Raw genomic sequence first — 17,601 nt, forward strand, 5'->3', positions numbered from 1 at the left:
ATCCCCGTTTTCTAGAACAGTGCCTGACACAGAGCAGGTTCTCAATAAAGTTTGCAGAGTAATGGAAATAGGAACTAGAAATAAATCCTTGTTGAAACAGACACACAAGTAGTCATGCTGGATGAGGTGGGTATGTGTGAGTGTATGTGGGAAAACAGGGTGGGGATATAAGGACTGCTATGGGGATATGGGGTGCATAAAGTGGGACATTCTTTTTTAAAAGAAATTCAAAACAGACTTCTGGAAGGTCATTTTCTAAGACTTGCTGGCAGTGTGAAAACAGCGCCCCCCCTTGTGCACGGCCTCACCCAGCCTCACGTGGCCGCATCATCCTCCCCCCACGCAGGGCTGCCTCCCCCAGTATATATAAACCTCTGTGCAGCCAGGGCAGGAATCAGCTGGGCCACCCAGCCAGACACCTCGCGGCGCAGGGGAGAGTTCCAGAGGGAGCCTCGTCCAGCGGCTGCTCTGAGGGCTCCTGTGCACGTTGCTGCCACTGCAGGCCCGAGATGCCAGCTGTCCAGCTGCTGCTGCTGCTGGCCTGTCTGGTATGGGGTGTGGGTGCCAGGACAGCACAGTTCCGGAAGGCCAACGACCGCAGTGGCCGATGCCAGTACACCTTCAGCGTGGCCAGCCCCAATGAGTCCAGCTGCCTCGAGCAGGGCCAGGCCATGTCGGCCATCCAGGACCTACAGAGAGACAGCAGCGAACAGCGCGCAGCCCTGGAGTCCACCAAAGCCCGGCTTAGGTCCCTGGAGGCCCTCCTCCACCGCCTGACCTTGGGCCAGGCTGCCATGCCCTGGGACACCCAGGAGGGGCTGCAGAGGGAGCTGGAGTTAGCCTACAGCCACCTCGTCCGTGACAAGTCAGCTCTGGAGGAGGAGAAGAGACGACTGGAGGAAGAGAACGGGGATCTGGCCAGGAGGTTGGAAAGCAGTAGCGAGGAGGTAGCGAGCCTGAGGAGGGGCCTGTGTCCCCAGGCCCGCAGCACCTCTGAGGACGTGCCACCAGGCTCCAAGGAAGGTAACACCATGGGGTGAAGGTGGCATGGTTCACGGAAACCTGTTACAGGTGGCCAGCCCTGCCCTTCCTGCCCTCTCCTTTCTCCTGGAGACCACGCATCTAGCGTGAGTCAGGCAAGTTAAGGAGGGCAAAGCAGTCACTTTCACATGTTGCTAGTGAGTTAGCTCCCAAGAGTTCTGTTGAGGTTCGTGGCTCTGAGTTCTTTTTTATTATTATTTTTTAAATTTATTTTTTGGCTGCGTTGGGTTTTCGTTGCTGCGTGAGGGTTTTTCTCTGGTTGCGGCGAGTGGGGGCTACTCTTCGTTGTGGTGCGCGGTCTTCTCATTGCGGTGGCTTCTCTTGTTGCAGAGCACGGGCTCTAGGTGCGCGGGCTTCAGTAGTTGTGGCACACGGGCTCTAGAATGCAGGCTCAGTAGTTGTGTTGCTCCACAGCATGTGAGATCTTCCCAGACCAGGGCTCGAACTCGTGTCCCCTGCATTGGCAGGCAGATTCTTAACCACTGCGCCACCAGGGAAGCCCCGGTTCTGAGTTCTTGTGCCTACCCATGACAGTTTTCACAATCCATAGCAAAATGAGAAATATAAAGACCAGGTGAGATGCAAATATATAGGATCAGGAGAAAGTTGCCAACTATCCTTTTTAGAGAACTGTCCTTTTGTGAATCTTTGTTCAGAGATTGTTGACGCTTACCTTTTGTTGTTAAAATGACCTCTGTTTATGAAATGACAATAGATTTATGAAATGATGATAGGTGGTAGGGTTTTTTTTTTAAAGTGTCCTTCCTGGGCAAAATAAAGAGGCAGCAACCCAGTGTGGGTTCCCTCAATATGTTGTTCTGGAAATTTTCCTGCTCTTGGTCCAATCTGAGAACCTCTGCTTTTAAGTCACTTTGAAGTGGCTTTTGCTACCTGAGATGTCATTCTGTTCATCCTGGTCCCTGCCAGGTGAGTCCATGAGTGTACACTGAGGGAGGAGAGACACTCTTCCCAGTAGTTGGGAAGAAAGTATTTGTGTCACTTTTTGTGAAACTCTGCTCCCAAATATTCAGTTTAATAAGTTTTCCAATCATGAGGGAACAAGCAAGCAAATCCAGTTACGGGACTATTAGCCTGGGCTCTTCAAAGATGTCAACATCAAGAAAGAAAAAAAACGGGAGCTGGGGGTGGGGGCCTTGTTTTCGATTAAAGGAGACTGTAGAGATGTAGTAACCAAAGGCAGTACATGATACTGGAGTGGCCCCTGCATCCAGGGGGACAAAGCTACAAGGGACAGGTTTGGGATCCTTGAGGAAATTTGAATATAGACTGCTTATCAGGTTGTGTTATTGGATTAGTGTTCAGTTTCTTGGGTGAGGTATGGTATTGTGGTTATGAAGAATATCCGTGTTCTAAGGAGATACATACTCAAGCACTTAGGGGTGAGGCATCAGAATGTCTACAATTTACTTTCAAATGGTTTGCAAAGACTGTAAATATATAAAGAGAGAGAGAAAGAAAGATGATACAAATGTGACAAAATATTAGCAGTTGGTGAATCTAAGTGAACAACACATGGGGGGTTTATTGTACTGTCTGTCAACTTTCCAAAAGCTTTGAAAAATCTTCAAATTAAAATGAAGGGAAATTATCTTCTAAAGAGGCTCTGCATGAAAGGCAAAATCTGCACAGATGTGACACCAGAAAACCCAAGGCTCCATGCCTGGGTGTGACCTTGGGCAAATCATTTAGTCTCTGCACCTTGGTTTCTCATCCATAACGTGGCAATGAAAATTCCTGTTGTGAATAATGATTTTTGTAGGGTTCAAATGAAATGACTCTAAGGTATAAAGGATTTAAAAAAATCCTGTATTGATAGAGTTGGAAGAGATCCAATTCTAAGTTTTACAATGAAGGGAAGTAAGATCACAAGATGCCAAGGGATCCCAGGTTGAACAGCTGAGCAGTGATGGTGCTGAGACTTGCTGAAGTTGAGTCTTTGAGCACAAAGAATCATTATTAATAAAAGTGTTATGAGGCATTACGTATTTCAGACTGTTAACTGAATGAACAGAACCCATGAGAGAGACACACACACACACACAGAGAGAGAGAGAGAGAGAGAGAGTGTGTGTGTGAGACAGAGAGAGAGAGAAAATAGAGGAAACATTTTTTTTATTGTCTTGTGGTCATTTAACAAGTTTTTGGGAGTTTATTCAATGTGTTCTCTGATTTTATATACATATATTTTTAAATTTATTTGTTTTATTTATTTATTTTTGGCTGCATTGTACCTTCATTGCAGTGTGCGGGCTTCTCATTGCGGTGGCTTCTCATTGCAGAGCACAGGCTCTAGGCACACGGACTTCAGTAGCTGTGGCACGTGGGATCAGTAGTTGTGGCTCATGGGCTCTAGAGCACAGGCTCAGTAGTTGTGGCGCACGGGCTTAGTTGCTCCATGGCACGTGGGATCTTCCCAGATCAGGGCTCGAACCCGTGTCCCCTGCATTGACAGGCGGACTCTTAACCACTGCACCACCAGGGAAGCCCTGATTTTATATTTCTTTTTGTCCTTTCCAGCTGCTCTACTTTTGAAATAAAGACAACAGCCCATTATAGTGAACTACAGACTTGGAAGCTCTTTTCTAGCAGTGGGTTTTTCATGAGCAGGAAATTACATTAGTACAAGAATGTATAGCTGGAAAGGGGGCCTCGAGAGCATCTGATGCCTCTGGCTCATTTGTGCAGATGTGGAACTTAGGCCCAGAGAGGCTGCTCAGAGGTTCCCGGTCACCAGCCCTCTAGTGGCAGAGCCAGGACTAGAATTCAAGCCCCTCCCCCGATGTTTAGTGGCTCTTCAGGACCCTGACATGACCTCTAGTTTATAGAACCTAAAGATGAATGACAGAAAAGTTACATTTAAACATCAGGGAAAGAGCGCTTGGAACAAAAGATGTGCTTCAAGGTCCTAGATTTGAGAGTAAAGGGTGTTTGGTGCGGCTGGGATTCAGGTGTAGGTGTGCTTTAGGCAGGAGAGGCAATAACTGAGGGATGGAGGGTGTGGGACTGAGGGCTTAGTGAGGCCGAGTGGGCAGAGGAAAGGCCTGAGGAGGTGGACTTTTCCTGACTCCACCTGTAATTCGAACTGCCACCACCATCTTCTTTATTGTGTAGTTATCACATAGAAAAAAAATGTCCTTAGAATCACGGAAGTCACTTGTTTATACGTGTGTGTGTGTGAGTTGAAATAATATACGCATATAAGATGTTGTAGTAATAATTCTGTAGTGAAATGTCTAGAAATCTTTTAAATAATCTTTTAAATCTTTTAAATAAATAGAAAATACAGATTACCAAAAGAGAAACTAGAGTTGCTTATAGCATCACAAGAGAAATCCCACCTTCCCCTTTATTTCTCGTCTGCTTTGGACTCTCAGAGAACAGAACCTGGGATGAGGGCTTGTGTGCAGTGTTTGTATGGGCCACGATCCCAAGGAGGAGAATCGGGGACAGGGGAGAGTGTGACAGGGAAGGAAAGAGAACCAGCATGGGGCAGTGGGGGAGGGCCCTTCCTCAACTGGTCCCCATGGTGAGCAGCAAAGACTGTACCCCATCAAGACTTCTGAGAATCTGTGTAGAATGCAACAGAGAAAGGGAGCATTCCTTCCCAGATTCGATACTCTGTTGGCCAAGGATCATCCCATGGGGTATATTGCACTTCCCTGATCCACAGATGTGAGCACCAGGCTTGTTCTTGCAGAGGTTGACACAGCAATGGCTAGAAAAAGGTGGGCAAGATATGCAGGGAGGGGCACCAGAGTTGCTCAACACAAGTGCTGCAGATTTACTTCGTCACTTACAGGATGGGGAGAATAATCCCCCCAATTAGAAGTAACGCAGGAAAGCATCCAGCACAGTGCCTGGCACTGAGTGACCACCCAGTAAATGGATTATAGCTACGAAGGGCTTCTTTTGCTTGAGCTCCACTACTGTTTAAAAATGTCATTTATAGGGACTTCCCTGGTGGCGCAGTGGTTAAGAATCCATCTGCCAATGCAGGAGACAGGGGTTGGATCCCTGGTCTGGGAAGATCCCACATGCCGTGGAGCAGCTAAGCCCGTGCTCCACAACTACTGAAGCCCGCGCACTCTAGAGCCTGTATGCCGCAACTACTGGGCCCATGCGCTGCAACTACTGAAGCCCGTGCACTCTGGGGCCCACGTGCCGCCACTACTGAGCCCACATGCTGCAACTACTGAAGCCTGCGTGCCTAGAGCCCGTGTGCCCGTGTGCTCTGCAACAAGAGAAGCCACAGCAATGAGAAGCCTGTGCACAGCAATGAAGAGTAGCCCCCACTCACCACAACTAGAGAAAGCCTGCGCACAGCAACGAAGACCCAGTGCGGCCAAAAAAAAAGAATGTCATTTATAGATCAAAATGTCGACGTGTACATATCATTTCTGTAACATGCATTGATTCCAGAGACAGTATATGTTGGAGCAGCACCCAGGACAGTAGTCTGCTAGCTAATATTCACCTTCTAGAGTATTCACGACAATCTGTGATTATGTTGGCACCCTTCTTTTTCTTCATCCTCTTCACGTATATAATACTGACCTAACTTTTCAGGCAGTGATAGAAAATAACTACAAAAATCATTACAATGTCATTTGCTTATATATCTACATATAAGTATATAAATAGGACAGAGCATGAAGAAAATATTTCCAAAATTTTATAAGACATGAACTTCTCAACCACAGAAGGACTGAATTTTCATAGAAACAAACAAAAGCCCTAAAATTTTTTAGCTGTCTGATACAATACAGTCCTTAATCTTTTCATAACCTCTTTTTGTTTTTCTCCCACATTCAGAATGAAATTTGAGTGATTTTGAAACATTCCAGAGAAATTTTAGTTTTGTTACATTTTTACTGAGGATCATTTCATTTATAGTTTGAGCTAAGAATTCTGAGGCTCAGAGAAATTGAGTAATTGCCCAGAGTCACACAGCTGGTACATGGCAGGACTGAATTAGGAAACTATGACTTCTGGCTCAGCCAGGCCCCTTCACGCAACGGCTTCCCTTCCTTTGGGCTCTGCATCCTCTCCCACAGGCTTTGCTTCTTAACGCCAGGCGACTCTACTCTGGGAATCTGACCGTTGCCAGGTGTTCCTGGCTGACACAGCCAAGCAGCACCCAGCAGATTTGCAATCCAGCCATCCCACCTGCCAACTGAGAACTGGCCTTACAGTCATTCTGGAAGTCATTCCCTGACCCTATGTTTGTTTGTTTGTTTTTTGCAGTACACGGGCCTCTCACTGTTGTGGCCTCTCCCGTTGCGGAGCACAGGCTCCGGACGCGCAGGCTCAGCGGCCATGGCTCACGGGCCCAGCCGCTCCATGGCATGTGGGATCTTCCCGGACCGGGGCACGAACCCGTGTCCCCTGCATCAGCAGGCGGACTCTCAACCACTGCGCCACCAGGGAAGCCCGAACTTATGTTTTATTGTGATTCTTGTTTACTCCAAAGAAAGCACATGAGGTGTGGTTCTTGCAAAGGGTTTGGGGGTTAGGGGGCCAGGGAGAAAGACCCCCCTGGTTAGAGCCCTGAGGACCTTGGTGGGACCAGGAAAGGAACTGGGCACCAGCCAGGCACGTGTAGGGGAGGAAGAGCTGACGGGAAGATGTCTCTCTGGGAAAATCGCCTGGGAGCTGTGTGTGCATGAGCCACCCACTGGAATCTGAGTCAACTCCAGGAGTGGGTCACCCCCTAAGGTGCTGAGCAGTGTAGAGCCTCTGGAAGCAGTCTCAGTTCAAGCAGGAGGCATATACCACATAGCAGGTTAAGTCAGGGATGTTCAATATAAAGAATTAACTGATGAAAGAGCAACTATGAGATAAAATAAACCCCACATGGCACCCTAGGGCTGAGGGAGGGTACAGAGGAAGGACAAACTTGGAATGGGTTCCGACATCATTGAGGAAGGTGGGGTTGAGCCCATCAGAGAGCAGAGACGCTGGGTGGTTAGCCCAGGCTGGAGGTGGAATGGACATCTCCTGAGTCTGGGAAAGGCTGCAGGAGCCCTGCAGAGCCAGGGTAGGGGCTTGCAGAGGTCTGCAGAGCACGGGGGTCCCCATGCAAGGACTCTGGGTGCGGTGTTGAGAGGGTCCTGGAAACGTTATGGCCAGGCTGAGGCTGCAAGGTCACAGAAGAACCACATCCTTGGCAAGTGCCTGAGGCAGAGCTCCACCAGATGTCCTCACACTCCTGCTGCTAGCCCAGCCCCAGCGGGACACTGCAGGAGACTGCCCCCCCGCCACCACTGTGTCCCTCTAGCGCCCTCTACTGAGAAAGCCTAACATCATACTCACTTTAAAGGAGAAATGTCTCTTTTTGAGAGAGCATCTATGGAAGGGTGCATTCAGCACTGACAGGCAGTACATTTATAACTGACCCACATCCCCACCACAGGGTGGAAAGGTTCACAACTGCCATGACGATGGCACACGTGGGTTCAAGTCCTAGTTCCACCACTTACCAGCTGTGTGACCTTCGGCAAGTAACTTAACCTCTCTGAGCCTCAGTTTCCTCTTCTGCAAAACGAAGATCATAACGTTCCCTCTTAGGACTGTTATGTGGAATAGGGGTAATGATAGCAAAAGCCTAGCACAGGACCTGGCTCTTAGGAGGCACTTAGTAAGTGGTGGCAATAGTTAAATTAGGGGCAGACTGCAGTTCTAAAGCCTTATTCTATTTCTCTAAAACTTTTGAAGGCATCAGATCACATAAATAATTTATATAAAACTGCTTTGAAATGTAGAAAGGGGCAAAAATACCTGTTAATCATCTCTTTTCACAAAGAAGCTGTTTTTCAGTATTTCAGTGCCAGTACTTTAAATGTCTTCAATGAAGTTACCTGGGAAAATGCCTGTTTGGGTTTGTTTCCCCCTCACTTTTTTTTTATTCCCTGTGGCTAAAGAGGGCATTTTCCTTTCTTTTTTTTTTTTTCTTTTGGCTGCACCACGTGGCTTGTGGGGATCTTAGTTCCCCGACCAGGGATCAAACCTGCGCCCCCCGCATTGAAAGTGCGGAGTCTTAACCACTGGACCACCAGGGAATTCCTGAGAGGGCATTTCCGCACCAGCATGTGGCATCTTAGTTCCCTGACTAGGAACTGAATCCGAGCCCCCTGCACTGGAAGCGTGGAGTCTTAACCACTGGACCGCCAGGGAAGTCCCCCATTTTTCTGAATTTTCTTCTCACTGACTTGCAGGTGTGTGCCTCTACTTTTCTCAATATACATCTTCTTTTCAGTAAAATTTCTCACTGAATTATATGACCATCCTAGCTACACTCACAGAGTGAAATAATTTGTATCAGATGTACAGAGGAAGGAGCCAGGTGCAGGGGAGGGCAGGCTCACAGTAGCCCTTGATGGATGGCAACTGCGAGTCAAGGAGCTGAAGGGCAGGGAGCTGGGGTGGGGTGAGGGAACTCTCCAGCTTGGTACAGATGTCACTGCAGTATTTCTCTCTCACTTCACGTTACTTGACACCAGCTCCTATGTTCTGAGAATTAATGGAAACAAAGTTTGAATTATCCTGAGGAACAGTGGTCTAAGGAAAGGTACAAAGGAAAGGAAAACAGTTCATCTCAGGGAACTCGCTCAGTGACATGACTTTGAGGAATGGCCACAATGTATGAGCCTCTGGTCAGTGTCAGAGGTTGCATAGGCAAGGCGGGGGGCGGTGGCTTCTGACAGCCAGGAGTCAGGGCTCTCTCCTTGTGTTTTAGGCCTAAGAGATAAGTCAAGTGGTTGGGAGAGGCAGACAGAGGGCAGAGGCCTGGGCTTCAGGAGGCTGGGACGGTTGAAGACAGCTCTGTCAGCCCCTCGTAAAGGAAGGGGCTTCCTCACACTTACCTATTCCTGGCAGCACAGAAGAACAGGGGACCTTGGGCACCCTGTTCCTCTCGCATGCTGCCCACGCAGGTCCCGACTGGTCTGGTCTAGGGAACCTACATCTGACCTAGTAGAGCAGCCTCTGCCTTGGGTACCCTCCTAGGTCAAGGCAATCTTTAGAGGGAAGAACGGAGGAGTTTCCTCACCTCCACAGCTCTTCAGACAGGGAGAAGGAGATTCAAGGAACCAAATTAACTTCCCAGGACTTTCCAGCAACTGTTTGGGTGGTCCAACCGATCCTGGTTCCCAAAGTAGCCTGGAATGAACCCATGTTACTTCCTGGCCAAGAGGACTTTGCCAGATTATCCATTCCTAGAGGGAACCATGGCCCAGCTGTATCTTATTCACCTTTTTTCTCCACATCTAGTCTTAACAGTTAATAGGTGCTCCAGAGGGGCTGGCTGACAGGATGGATAAACAGCTTCCCAAGGCTGCGGACACCGAAGACCTTCCACGTCCCTAGGGGTACTCCCAATTACCCCTGGAGTGTGGAGTGCATATCTAGGATGACCTCAGTTGGCTACACGTTTTGGCTTAGAGTTCATAACCGGTCACCCGGCCCGGTCTAGACTGAGGAACGTCCCAGGGTGTGAGCACACACCCCCTCCAGGGCAGTCACACTCCCCTGGAGGCCAGGCCCCTGCATGAAAGGCAGGGGTGGAGACTGCTGTGGGGTCGGGAGGGGAGGTGGAGGGGCTACACCTGAAGGCCAACCCCAGCGCGCTGGCCCAGCCCAAGCCTTAGTGCTTCTTAGCTGGGTGCTTTCCCTACCTCCTTACGGGAGCCTTTTCTAGTACTGTAGTTCACCTAAGCTGAATACCAGCGACTATAAGAGGGTACCTTGATTCCAGACATGTGAAAATGTGAAAGAATGTGCGGCTGAAGATTGATGAAATGTGGCACATCCAGGAGGGTTAAGAGTTTCATTGCCTGAGAGGTACATTTAGAAGAGTTAAGCTAACAAGTGATGAAAGACAGAGAATGTCTTCCTGACTTTCTGGGCTGTGTGGGAGCCCAGCCGCAGGCATTGCCCTGACTGCCCTCCCTGCTATTCGGCTGGGCTGGGGGCCAGGTCAGACTGCCTGAGACGTTCAGGAAGAGAAAAGGCCGATGTTTTAAGCATATCTTTTGACATCTGGGTTTTGCTGATAACAGGAGGGACTGCCCCTCAGAGGGTTAGCCAATTCTTAAAGATAGTAAATGACTCACCTGTAAGCACACCTTTCATATGCAAATGAACCAATTCGGAGCCTACACCCCCAACCCCTCCTCCATCGGGTCCCACACTCAGGGCGACTATTCTCCTGCCCTGATCAATGCGGGCCAGGTACCAGACAACTGGGGACAGCTCCTACGCTTCAGAGCCTGCAGAAATTATTCAGAGTAGCCAATCCTAAACCTGCTTACTCTGCCTCACTCATTCCTTCCCCTGGAAATCAAAACAAAGCTCTCACCCATGTTCCCCCTCCCTCCTGATGAACCCTGGTGCTTCACCGTGTGGCCCTCTATGGGGGTGGGGTCCCCCCCCTCTAGGGATCAGTGAGTATCACGAGCTATCTTTTTAATGGCAATTGTCTCCTGCTCTGCTGGCCTCATCATACCTGAACCATAATCCAACCTGCATTTTAAAACAGCTGCTCCTGTGGCTGTACTTTTTCCTTGTATTCAAGGGCTGCTGTATGCCATAATCCTAAGTCAAAGTAGCAATGCGTGGTACACTGTGATGACTTAATGTCTAACCAGTGTCATCCACACCTCTTCCCTCCTCCATGGCTCAAACCGTCTCCCAAATTCCTGCAGGAAACCTGCACACTCTCTTCCTTGTCTAAAACGGTCTTGGCAAGGGATCTGGCAGAATATTTCAGCCGAGCGTGTTGAAGCTTAATATGTTACTTCTTACGGGAACATTTGCATTATGACAGGAGACAAGAGCACCTAAGTCAGGCAGAGAATTGTTAATTGTTGAATTTCTGGCATCCCAGAAAATGCTAAGGATTTTCTCAGTATCCCTGCATCACACCTCACCTGCTCATAAATCAGACCTTCTAGTGGGAATTATTTTAATTTTGTACAAGCTTACTTTATTTTGAATACTCTACTCTGTGCTAGGCACATTGCTATGCAATTTATTATTTGTGAGCTTTTTATTATGGAATTTTTCAAACATGCACAAAAGTAGAGAGACTAATACAAACCCTAACATATCCATCACCCAGCTCCAACAGTGGTCAGCATAGCCCAATCTTGTTTCATTGTCCCTCCCCGTCCCTGAACCCCATTTATTATCTTAAAACAAATCTCAAACATCCTCATGTCTTTGGAAGCCTATTTAAATCCCATTCTCAACATGGTCTATCCTTAGGCCTTTTTCCTCACAGTACAGTTTTGCCTCTTTCTTTTAATGTAGTTTCTAAATGGAATTTGGAGAACGTGGACTTTCAGGAATTGAAGTCAGAATTAACTGAGGTTCCTGCTTCCCGAATCTTGAAGGAGAGTCCATCTGGACAACCCAGGAGTGAAGAGGGAGGCACTGGTATGGAGTTAAATTTCTCCTCTTCTGTACCAATGTGGTCTTTATCTGTGTCTAGCTCTGCATTCAGAGTTGCTCAGCCCACTATGGGGGAGTGGGGTGGACAAATAACCTCCCTGGGAGCAGAGGCAGGAAAGGGGAAGAGGAACAGAACCCCCTTTCTGCTCCCTTTCCAGGGCACACTGGCAGGACGTTGGTCTTTGCCTAGCAAAGCTCTGTATCTTATCACCTACACTTGGGATGGGGACTGGGCTGCACTGAGGGAAGATGAGAGATGTCTTTGTTCCACCCACTTGGTTGTCATATAGAATTGATTGCACCTGAAAAACAACATTTTTCAGTAGATCCTTCATATCTTTATCTTGGGGCCAGACAGACACCATGGACCATCCCAGCATAGTGTCTATTACTAAAGGTATCTTTTCTGAACTTTGGGTATTTAGGAAAAGTACAATTGACCCTCTGAAAGGTGTTCCCTGAAAGCCTGACTATAAGACAAGGGCTCTGTCTTTCAGAGACAGTGACTATCCATGTTGTTGACAGTTATTGCTAGTACAGAGGGCATGCATGAGGATGGAGAGTTTTGAGATATTCAGAATATGATTCTTTGAGATATGGGCACCAAAGAGTTTCCACTTTCTGTAAGGAAATTGAGATGCCCATTAAAATACAGAGGTTTATTGTGATTCGATCAAATTTAAGTTTTTCAACCAACTCTTCATTTAAAAAATCATACTGAGATTTTATTATATTAAAATGATGGCTGGGGCTTCCCTGGTGGTGCAGTGGTTGAGAGTCCGCCTACCGATGCAGGGGACACGGGGTCGTGCCCCGGTCCGGGAAGATCCCACATGCCGTGGAGTGGCTGGGGCCGTGAGCCATGGCCGCTGAGCCTGTGCATCCGGAGCCTGTGCTCCGCAACGGGAGAGGCCACAACAGTGAGAGGCTCACGTACCGCAAAAAAAAAAAAAAAAAAAAAAAAAAATAGTAAAATGATGGCTAAAGTATGTGGTCCATTGGGGAAGGGCTTGAAAAAGAGCCCTTAGAGATTATTATAATGACTTGATTATTGTCTCATTTTTTATAATAATGAAATAAATCAGACATGAAAGCCATAAAGAGTAATGCAATGAACATCATGAGACGTTGCCCGGCTTAAGTCAAATATTACAAATACAGTGTGAAGCCCTCTGTGCAGCCTTCATCTATACAACTGATACCGAGTAGAAGTATTTATTGAAAAGAATCCACGTATAAGAGGACCCATACTGATCAAACCCGTGTTGTTCAAGGGTCAACTGTACTTTGATATCACATAGTGATCACAGAAAATTTACTGGGCATTTACTCTATACCAAGCACTTAACATGTATAATTACATTTAAAACTTACCACAGCTCTACTACCCAAAACACTACTCTTATCTCCCCTTATAAATCACAAAACTGAATCTTAGAGAGCAAAGTAACTTATTGAAAGTCACAATAAGTGACAAAATAAGGTGATGCGTGGCAAAGCCCAGTTTAAACCCAGATGGTGTGTCTCTGGGGTTCTCACTTCTACTGGCTCTGCCATGATTCCACATTGTGGAAAGATGGTGGCTACATGGTATTTGTTTTAATTCACCAGGATGTGGAGAACTCATTTGGGTAGGAGAACCTGTCACTCTGAGAACAGCTGAAACACTCACGGGCAAGTACGGCGTGTGGATGAGAGACCCCCAGGCCGCCTACCCCTATACCCAGGAGACCACGTGGAGAATTGACACAGTGGGCACAGACATCCGCCAGGTTTTCGAGTATGACCTCATCAGCCAATTCCTGCAGGGCTACCCTTCCAAGGTACACGTGCTGCCCAGGCCGCTGGAAAGCACAGGCGCCGTGGTGTACCAGGGCAGCCTCTACTTCCAGGGGGCAGAGTCCAGAACGGTGATCAGATACGAGCTGCACACCGAGACGCTGAAGGCTGAGAAGGAAATCCCTGGAGCTGGCTACCACGGGCAGTTCCCCTATTCCTGGGGCGGCTACACAGACATCGACCTGGCAGTAGATGAGACAGGACTCTGGGTCATCTACAGCACTGAGGCGGCCAAAGGCGCCATTGTCCTCTCCAAGCTGAACCCAGAGAATCTGGAGCTGGAACAAACCTGGGAGACTAACATCCGTAAGCAGTCGGTCGCCAACGCCTTCGTCATCTGCAGCACCTTGTATACCATCAGCAGCTATTCATTGCCTGATGCTACCGTCAACTTCGCATACGACACCAGCACCGGTAGCAGCAAGGCCCTGATGGTCCCGTTCAAGAACCGCTACAAGTACAGCAGCATGATCGACTACAACCCCCTGGAGAAGAAGCTCTTTGCCTGGGACAACTTCAACATGGTCACCTATGACATCAGGCTCTCCCAGGTGTGAAAAGCCGCCAAGCGCTAGCAGAAAAGGCAGAAGGAAATGATGTTGAGGGTTCCTGAGGGGAAAGCCAGCCAGCCAGCCCATGCCCATGCAGCTTTTCTGGCTTTCCAAGCTTGCATTAACCCAGAAGAATGTGCATGGTCACCATGTCCAACTGGGCGGGAATAACTGTCTGGGGATTTAGATGATTCCACATTATAAAAGATATTCTTTTCTTCTGTCAGCTTTTAAAGGGATATTTAACCAAAATAGTTTAAGTTTTCTGGTGATTTGAGGCAAAAGCTATAATGCATAGTAGTTTCTTCATGAAAACCACAAAGTTTTTAATAAATGGCCCTCAATGACTAAATAACATATGTTTGGAGAATAGTTTGGGAAAAACATGTTTCCCCACGTGGAACCTGTTCCATGCATCACCTGCTCTTGCATGTTGCCTGATTACCATGAGCTATAATAACGAGCAGCACTCCTAAAGGCAGAGGAACAGCTACTGCAGCAGCGCTGAACATATATAAAATGTGTTTACTACAGGTGGCTTCTAATGCTACAGGTGGAATCCAGTTGGATATTACAGCAACTTTGCCCTGTGAAATAAAATAATCTTACACAATATTCTCCTTGAACTTTGTGGGATACTTTGCTGAAGAGAAAAGTACAGATTCCAACCATCAGATAATTCCTTTGGGTTGGGAGGTATGATTACAGGCTGCTAAAATTTTGGTGTGTGTGTGTGTGTGTGTGTGTGTGTGTGTGTAACTGAGAGGATTATGCCTGGTTTTGAGGTGTCACCCACGATGACAGCAGGCAAACAGTGGAATCCATACCTTCCTACGCCCATCTCCTTCTCGAACAATCTTTTTATCTTTTCTCCAACTTACCCTCTTTCACCCTAGCTCTATTTTGGTTCTTATTTGCTGTCACAGGTATGAATTTCATAAGCTGTAACCTCAGGTGAGCAGACCTAAGGAATTTAATTACCTCTTTACCTAAATTTAAATACCTCTTTAAAGGTCTAGCTCCAAAGACAGTCACATTCTAAGGTACTGGGGGTTAGGACTTTAACATATGAAGTGGCGGGGAGACAGTTCAGCCCATAACAACTGGGTATTACCACTCTACTCCACTGGTAGCAAACTCTTAAAACCTAGAAAACCCAGAAGTCAGAGTGCATAAAGTCATTCACCCTTCTAAGGACATGTAGCTGCCAGGTGTTGAATGAAAAGTGGAAGACGAGACACTTTTGGGTGATGAGATGAGTGGTCACAGCACACACATAGGTAAGGCCAACCCTGCTTGCACAGCCCTGCCCACGTTTCCTTTTCTTTCCCTCCACCAGCTACTGCTTCTGGCTTCAGGATGGAAGAAGAGGGTGATGGAAGGAGGAACAGAAGGGAGAAGGAAACTCTTCACTTAGCTTCCAGGACATTAAACTCCTACTCCATTATGGATTTCTCCTTCTTGGTTTTTATTTGTTTGTTTTGCTGGTTCTTCCTTTTAGTCTGTGTTAGGGTTCTCCAGAGAAATAGAACCAATAGGAGATATATAAGTATAAATACAGATTCAGATATAAAAAGAGATTTATTATGAGGAATTGGCTCATGCAATTGTGGAGAAGTCCCACTGTCTGCCACCTGCAAGCTGGAGACCCAGGAAAGCTGGTCCAAGTTCAAAGGCCTGAAAACTAGGGGAGCCAATGGTGTAAATCTCAGAGCAGGGTAGAAGACCAATGTCCCAGTTCAAACAGGCCAGCAGGGAGCAAAATGGGTGAATTCCTCCTTCCTCCACCTTTTTGTTCTTTTCAGGCCCTAAATGGATTGTATGATGCCCACCCTTACTGCGGAGGGTGATCTACTTTACTGAGTCCACCAATTCAAATGCTAACCACATCCAGACACACCCTCACAGACGCATCTAGAAATAATGTTTAATCTGGGCACCCCTGGTTCAGCCAAGTTGACACATAAAATGAACCATCACATAGCCCCAACCTCTTAAGATTGTAGCACCCCAGGGCTCACTTTAGGGTTTATCTACTCATTCGTCTGGTGATCTCGTCTAGCATCATGGCTTTAAATGCCATCTCTATGCTGACAATGCCTCAAATTTATATCTCCAGCCCAGACTGCTCCTGAACTCCCTCCAGATTCATACATTCATTTGCCCACTTGACTTCTCCATTTAAATGTCTGTTAGGCATATTAAGCGAACAAGAATGGAATTTCTGAGTTTTCCCATCCCACCCCCTCAGACACTCCAAATCTACTCGTCTTGAAGCTGATGGAAACTTCATCCCTCCGGTTGCTCAGACCAAAAATCTTGGGGTCATCCTTTACTCTTCTCTCTCGCAACCCCTCATCCAATCCATCAGAAACTTTTATTGGTTCTATCTTCAAATACATATATCTAGAATCTGACCACCTTTCTCACCATCCCAACTATTACTTGTCCAAATTATCATTGTCTTTTTCCTGGATTACTACAGTAGCCTCTGAAATGATTCTGTTTCCTCCCGTCGTACAGCCTGTCCTCCACACAAACAGCCAGAGCATGTGTCTCCTTTTCTGAAACCCTCCATGCCTTCCCAGCTCATTCAAAGTCAGTCCTTACACAGCCCCACGTGAGCTACCTCCTTCCGCCCCCACCTGTGACTTCATCTACTAATGGCCCCTGATTCACTCTACTCCAGCCAAGCCCCACTGGCCCCTTCTCCTCTTCTGGATACACCTTTGTCTTAAGGCCTTTGCACTGGCTCTTCCCTCTTCTCTGATGTCCACACACCTAACTCCATCACTGTCTTCAAGGTTTTACTCAGATATCACCTTCCTAATGAGGCCTACCCAGACCACCCTGTTTAAAACTGCAACTCACGGGCTTCCCTGGTGGCACAGTGGTTGGGAGTCCACCTGCCGATTCAGGGGATGTGGGTTCGTGCCCCGGTCCGGGAGGATCCCATATGCCGCGGAGCGGCTGGGCCCGTGAGCCATGGCCACTGAGCCTGCGCGTCCAGAGCCTGTGCTCCACAGCGGGAGAGGCCGCAGCGATGAGAGGCCTGCGTACCCCCCCAAAAAAATAAAAAATAAAATAAAATTGCAACTCACCTGCTTCTTCCTCTGCCACTTCTAATCTTTCTTACCCTGTCTTATTATTTTTAAATGTCTTTTCCATTACATTTAACATCTCCTAACATATAATCCGTTGTTTTTAAATTATATATACCTTTTGTCAGTCTTCCCACACTGGAGTGTAAATTCCACGGGGGCAGTGATTGTTTTGTTCAGTAATATGTCCCTAAACCCACTTGCACTGTTGGTGGGAATGTAAATTGATACAGCCACTATGGAGAACAGTATGGAGTTTCCTTAAAAAACTACAAATAGAACTACCATACGACCCAGCAATCCCACTACTGGGCATATTCCCTGAGAAAACCATAATTCAAAAAGAGTCATGTGCCACAATGTTCATTGCAGCTCTATTTACAATAGCCAGGACATGGAAGCAACCTAAGTATCCATCAACAGATGAATGGATAAAGAAGATGTGGCACATATATACAATGGAATATTACTCAGCCATAAAAAGGAATGAAACTGAGTTATTTGTAGTGAGGTGGGTGGACCTAGAGACTGTCATACAGAGTGAAGTAAGTCAGAAAGAGAAAAACAAATACTGTATGCTAACATATATATATGGAATC

At 47.2% G+C, this 17,601-nt stretch overlaps 1 protein-coding gene across 2 annotated transcripts; it reads left to right on the top strand.

Annotated features, from left to right (window-relative positions):
* The first annotated feature begins 455 nt into the window (after nucleotides 1-455).
* On the top strand, nucleotides 456-14,482 carry MYOC (myocilin). Of its 2 annotated transcripts, XM_024739831.1 has the most exons (3): nucleotides 456-1,023; nucleotides 11,371-11,496; nucleotides 13,123-14,482. In XM_024739831.1, the coding sequence occupies exons 1-3, from the start codon at nucleotides 510-512 to the stop codon at nucleotides 13,905-13,907; spliced, it is 1,425 nt and encodes a 474-aa protein (XP_024595599.1). In that variant the 5' UTR covers nucleotides 456-509; the 3' UTR covers nucleotides 13,908-14,482. The 2 variants fall into 2 exon arrangements, with proteins under 2 accessions (XP_024595599.1, XP_024595600.1); XM_024739832.1 differs by lacking the exon at nucleotides 11,371-11,496 and having other exon boundaries at nucleotides 588-1,023.
* Nucleotides 14,483-17,601: the final 3,119 nt, after the last annotated feature.

This window comes from Neophocaena asiaeorientalis, unplaced genomic scaffold (genome assembly GCF_003031525.2).
Source record: "Neophocaena asiaeorientalis asiaeorientalis breed wild unplaced genomic scaffold, Neophocaena_asiaeorientalis_V1.1 scaffold589, whole genome shotgun sequence".
In the NCBI taxonomy this organism is placed as follows: domain Eukaryota; kingdom Metazoa; phylum Chordata; class Mammalia; order Artiodactyla; family Phocoenidae; genus Neophocaena; species Neophocaena asiaeorientalis.

Bases quoted from the DNA above. Each gene is read 5' to 3' on its own strand.
- MYOC (XM_024739831.1), top strand. From the start codon at position 510: ATGCCAGCTGTCCAGCTGCTGCTGCTGCTGGCCTGTCTGGTATGGGGT. The intron at 1,024-11,370 runs GTAACACCATGG...CTTTTAATGTAG, and splicing joins GCCACCAGGCTCCAAGGAAG to TTTCTAAATGGAATTTGGAG. The intron at 11,497-13,122 runs GTATGGAGTTAA...TTAATTCACCAG, and splicing joins GAGTGAAGAGGGAGGCACTG to GATGTGGAGAACTCATTTGG.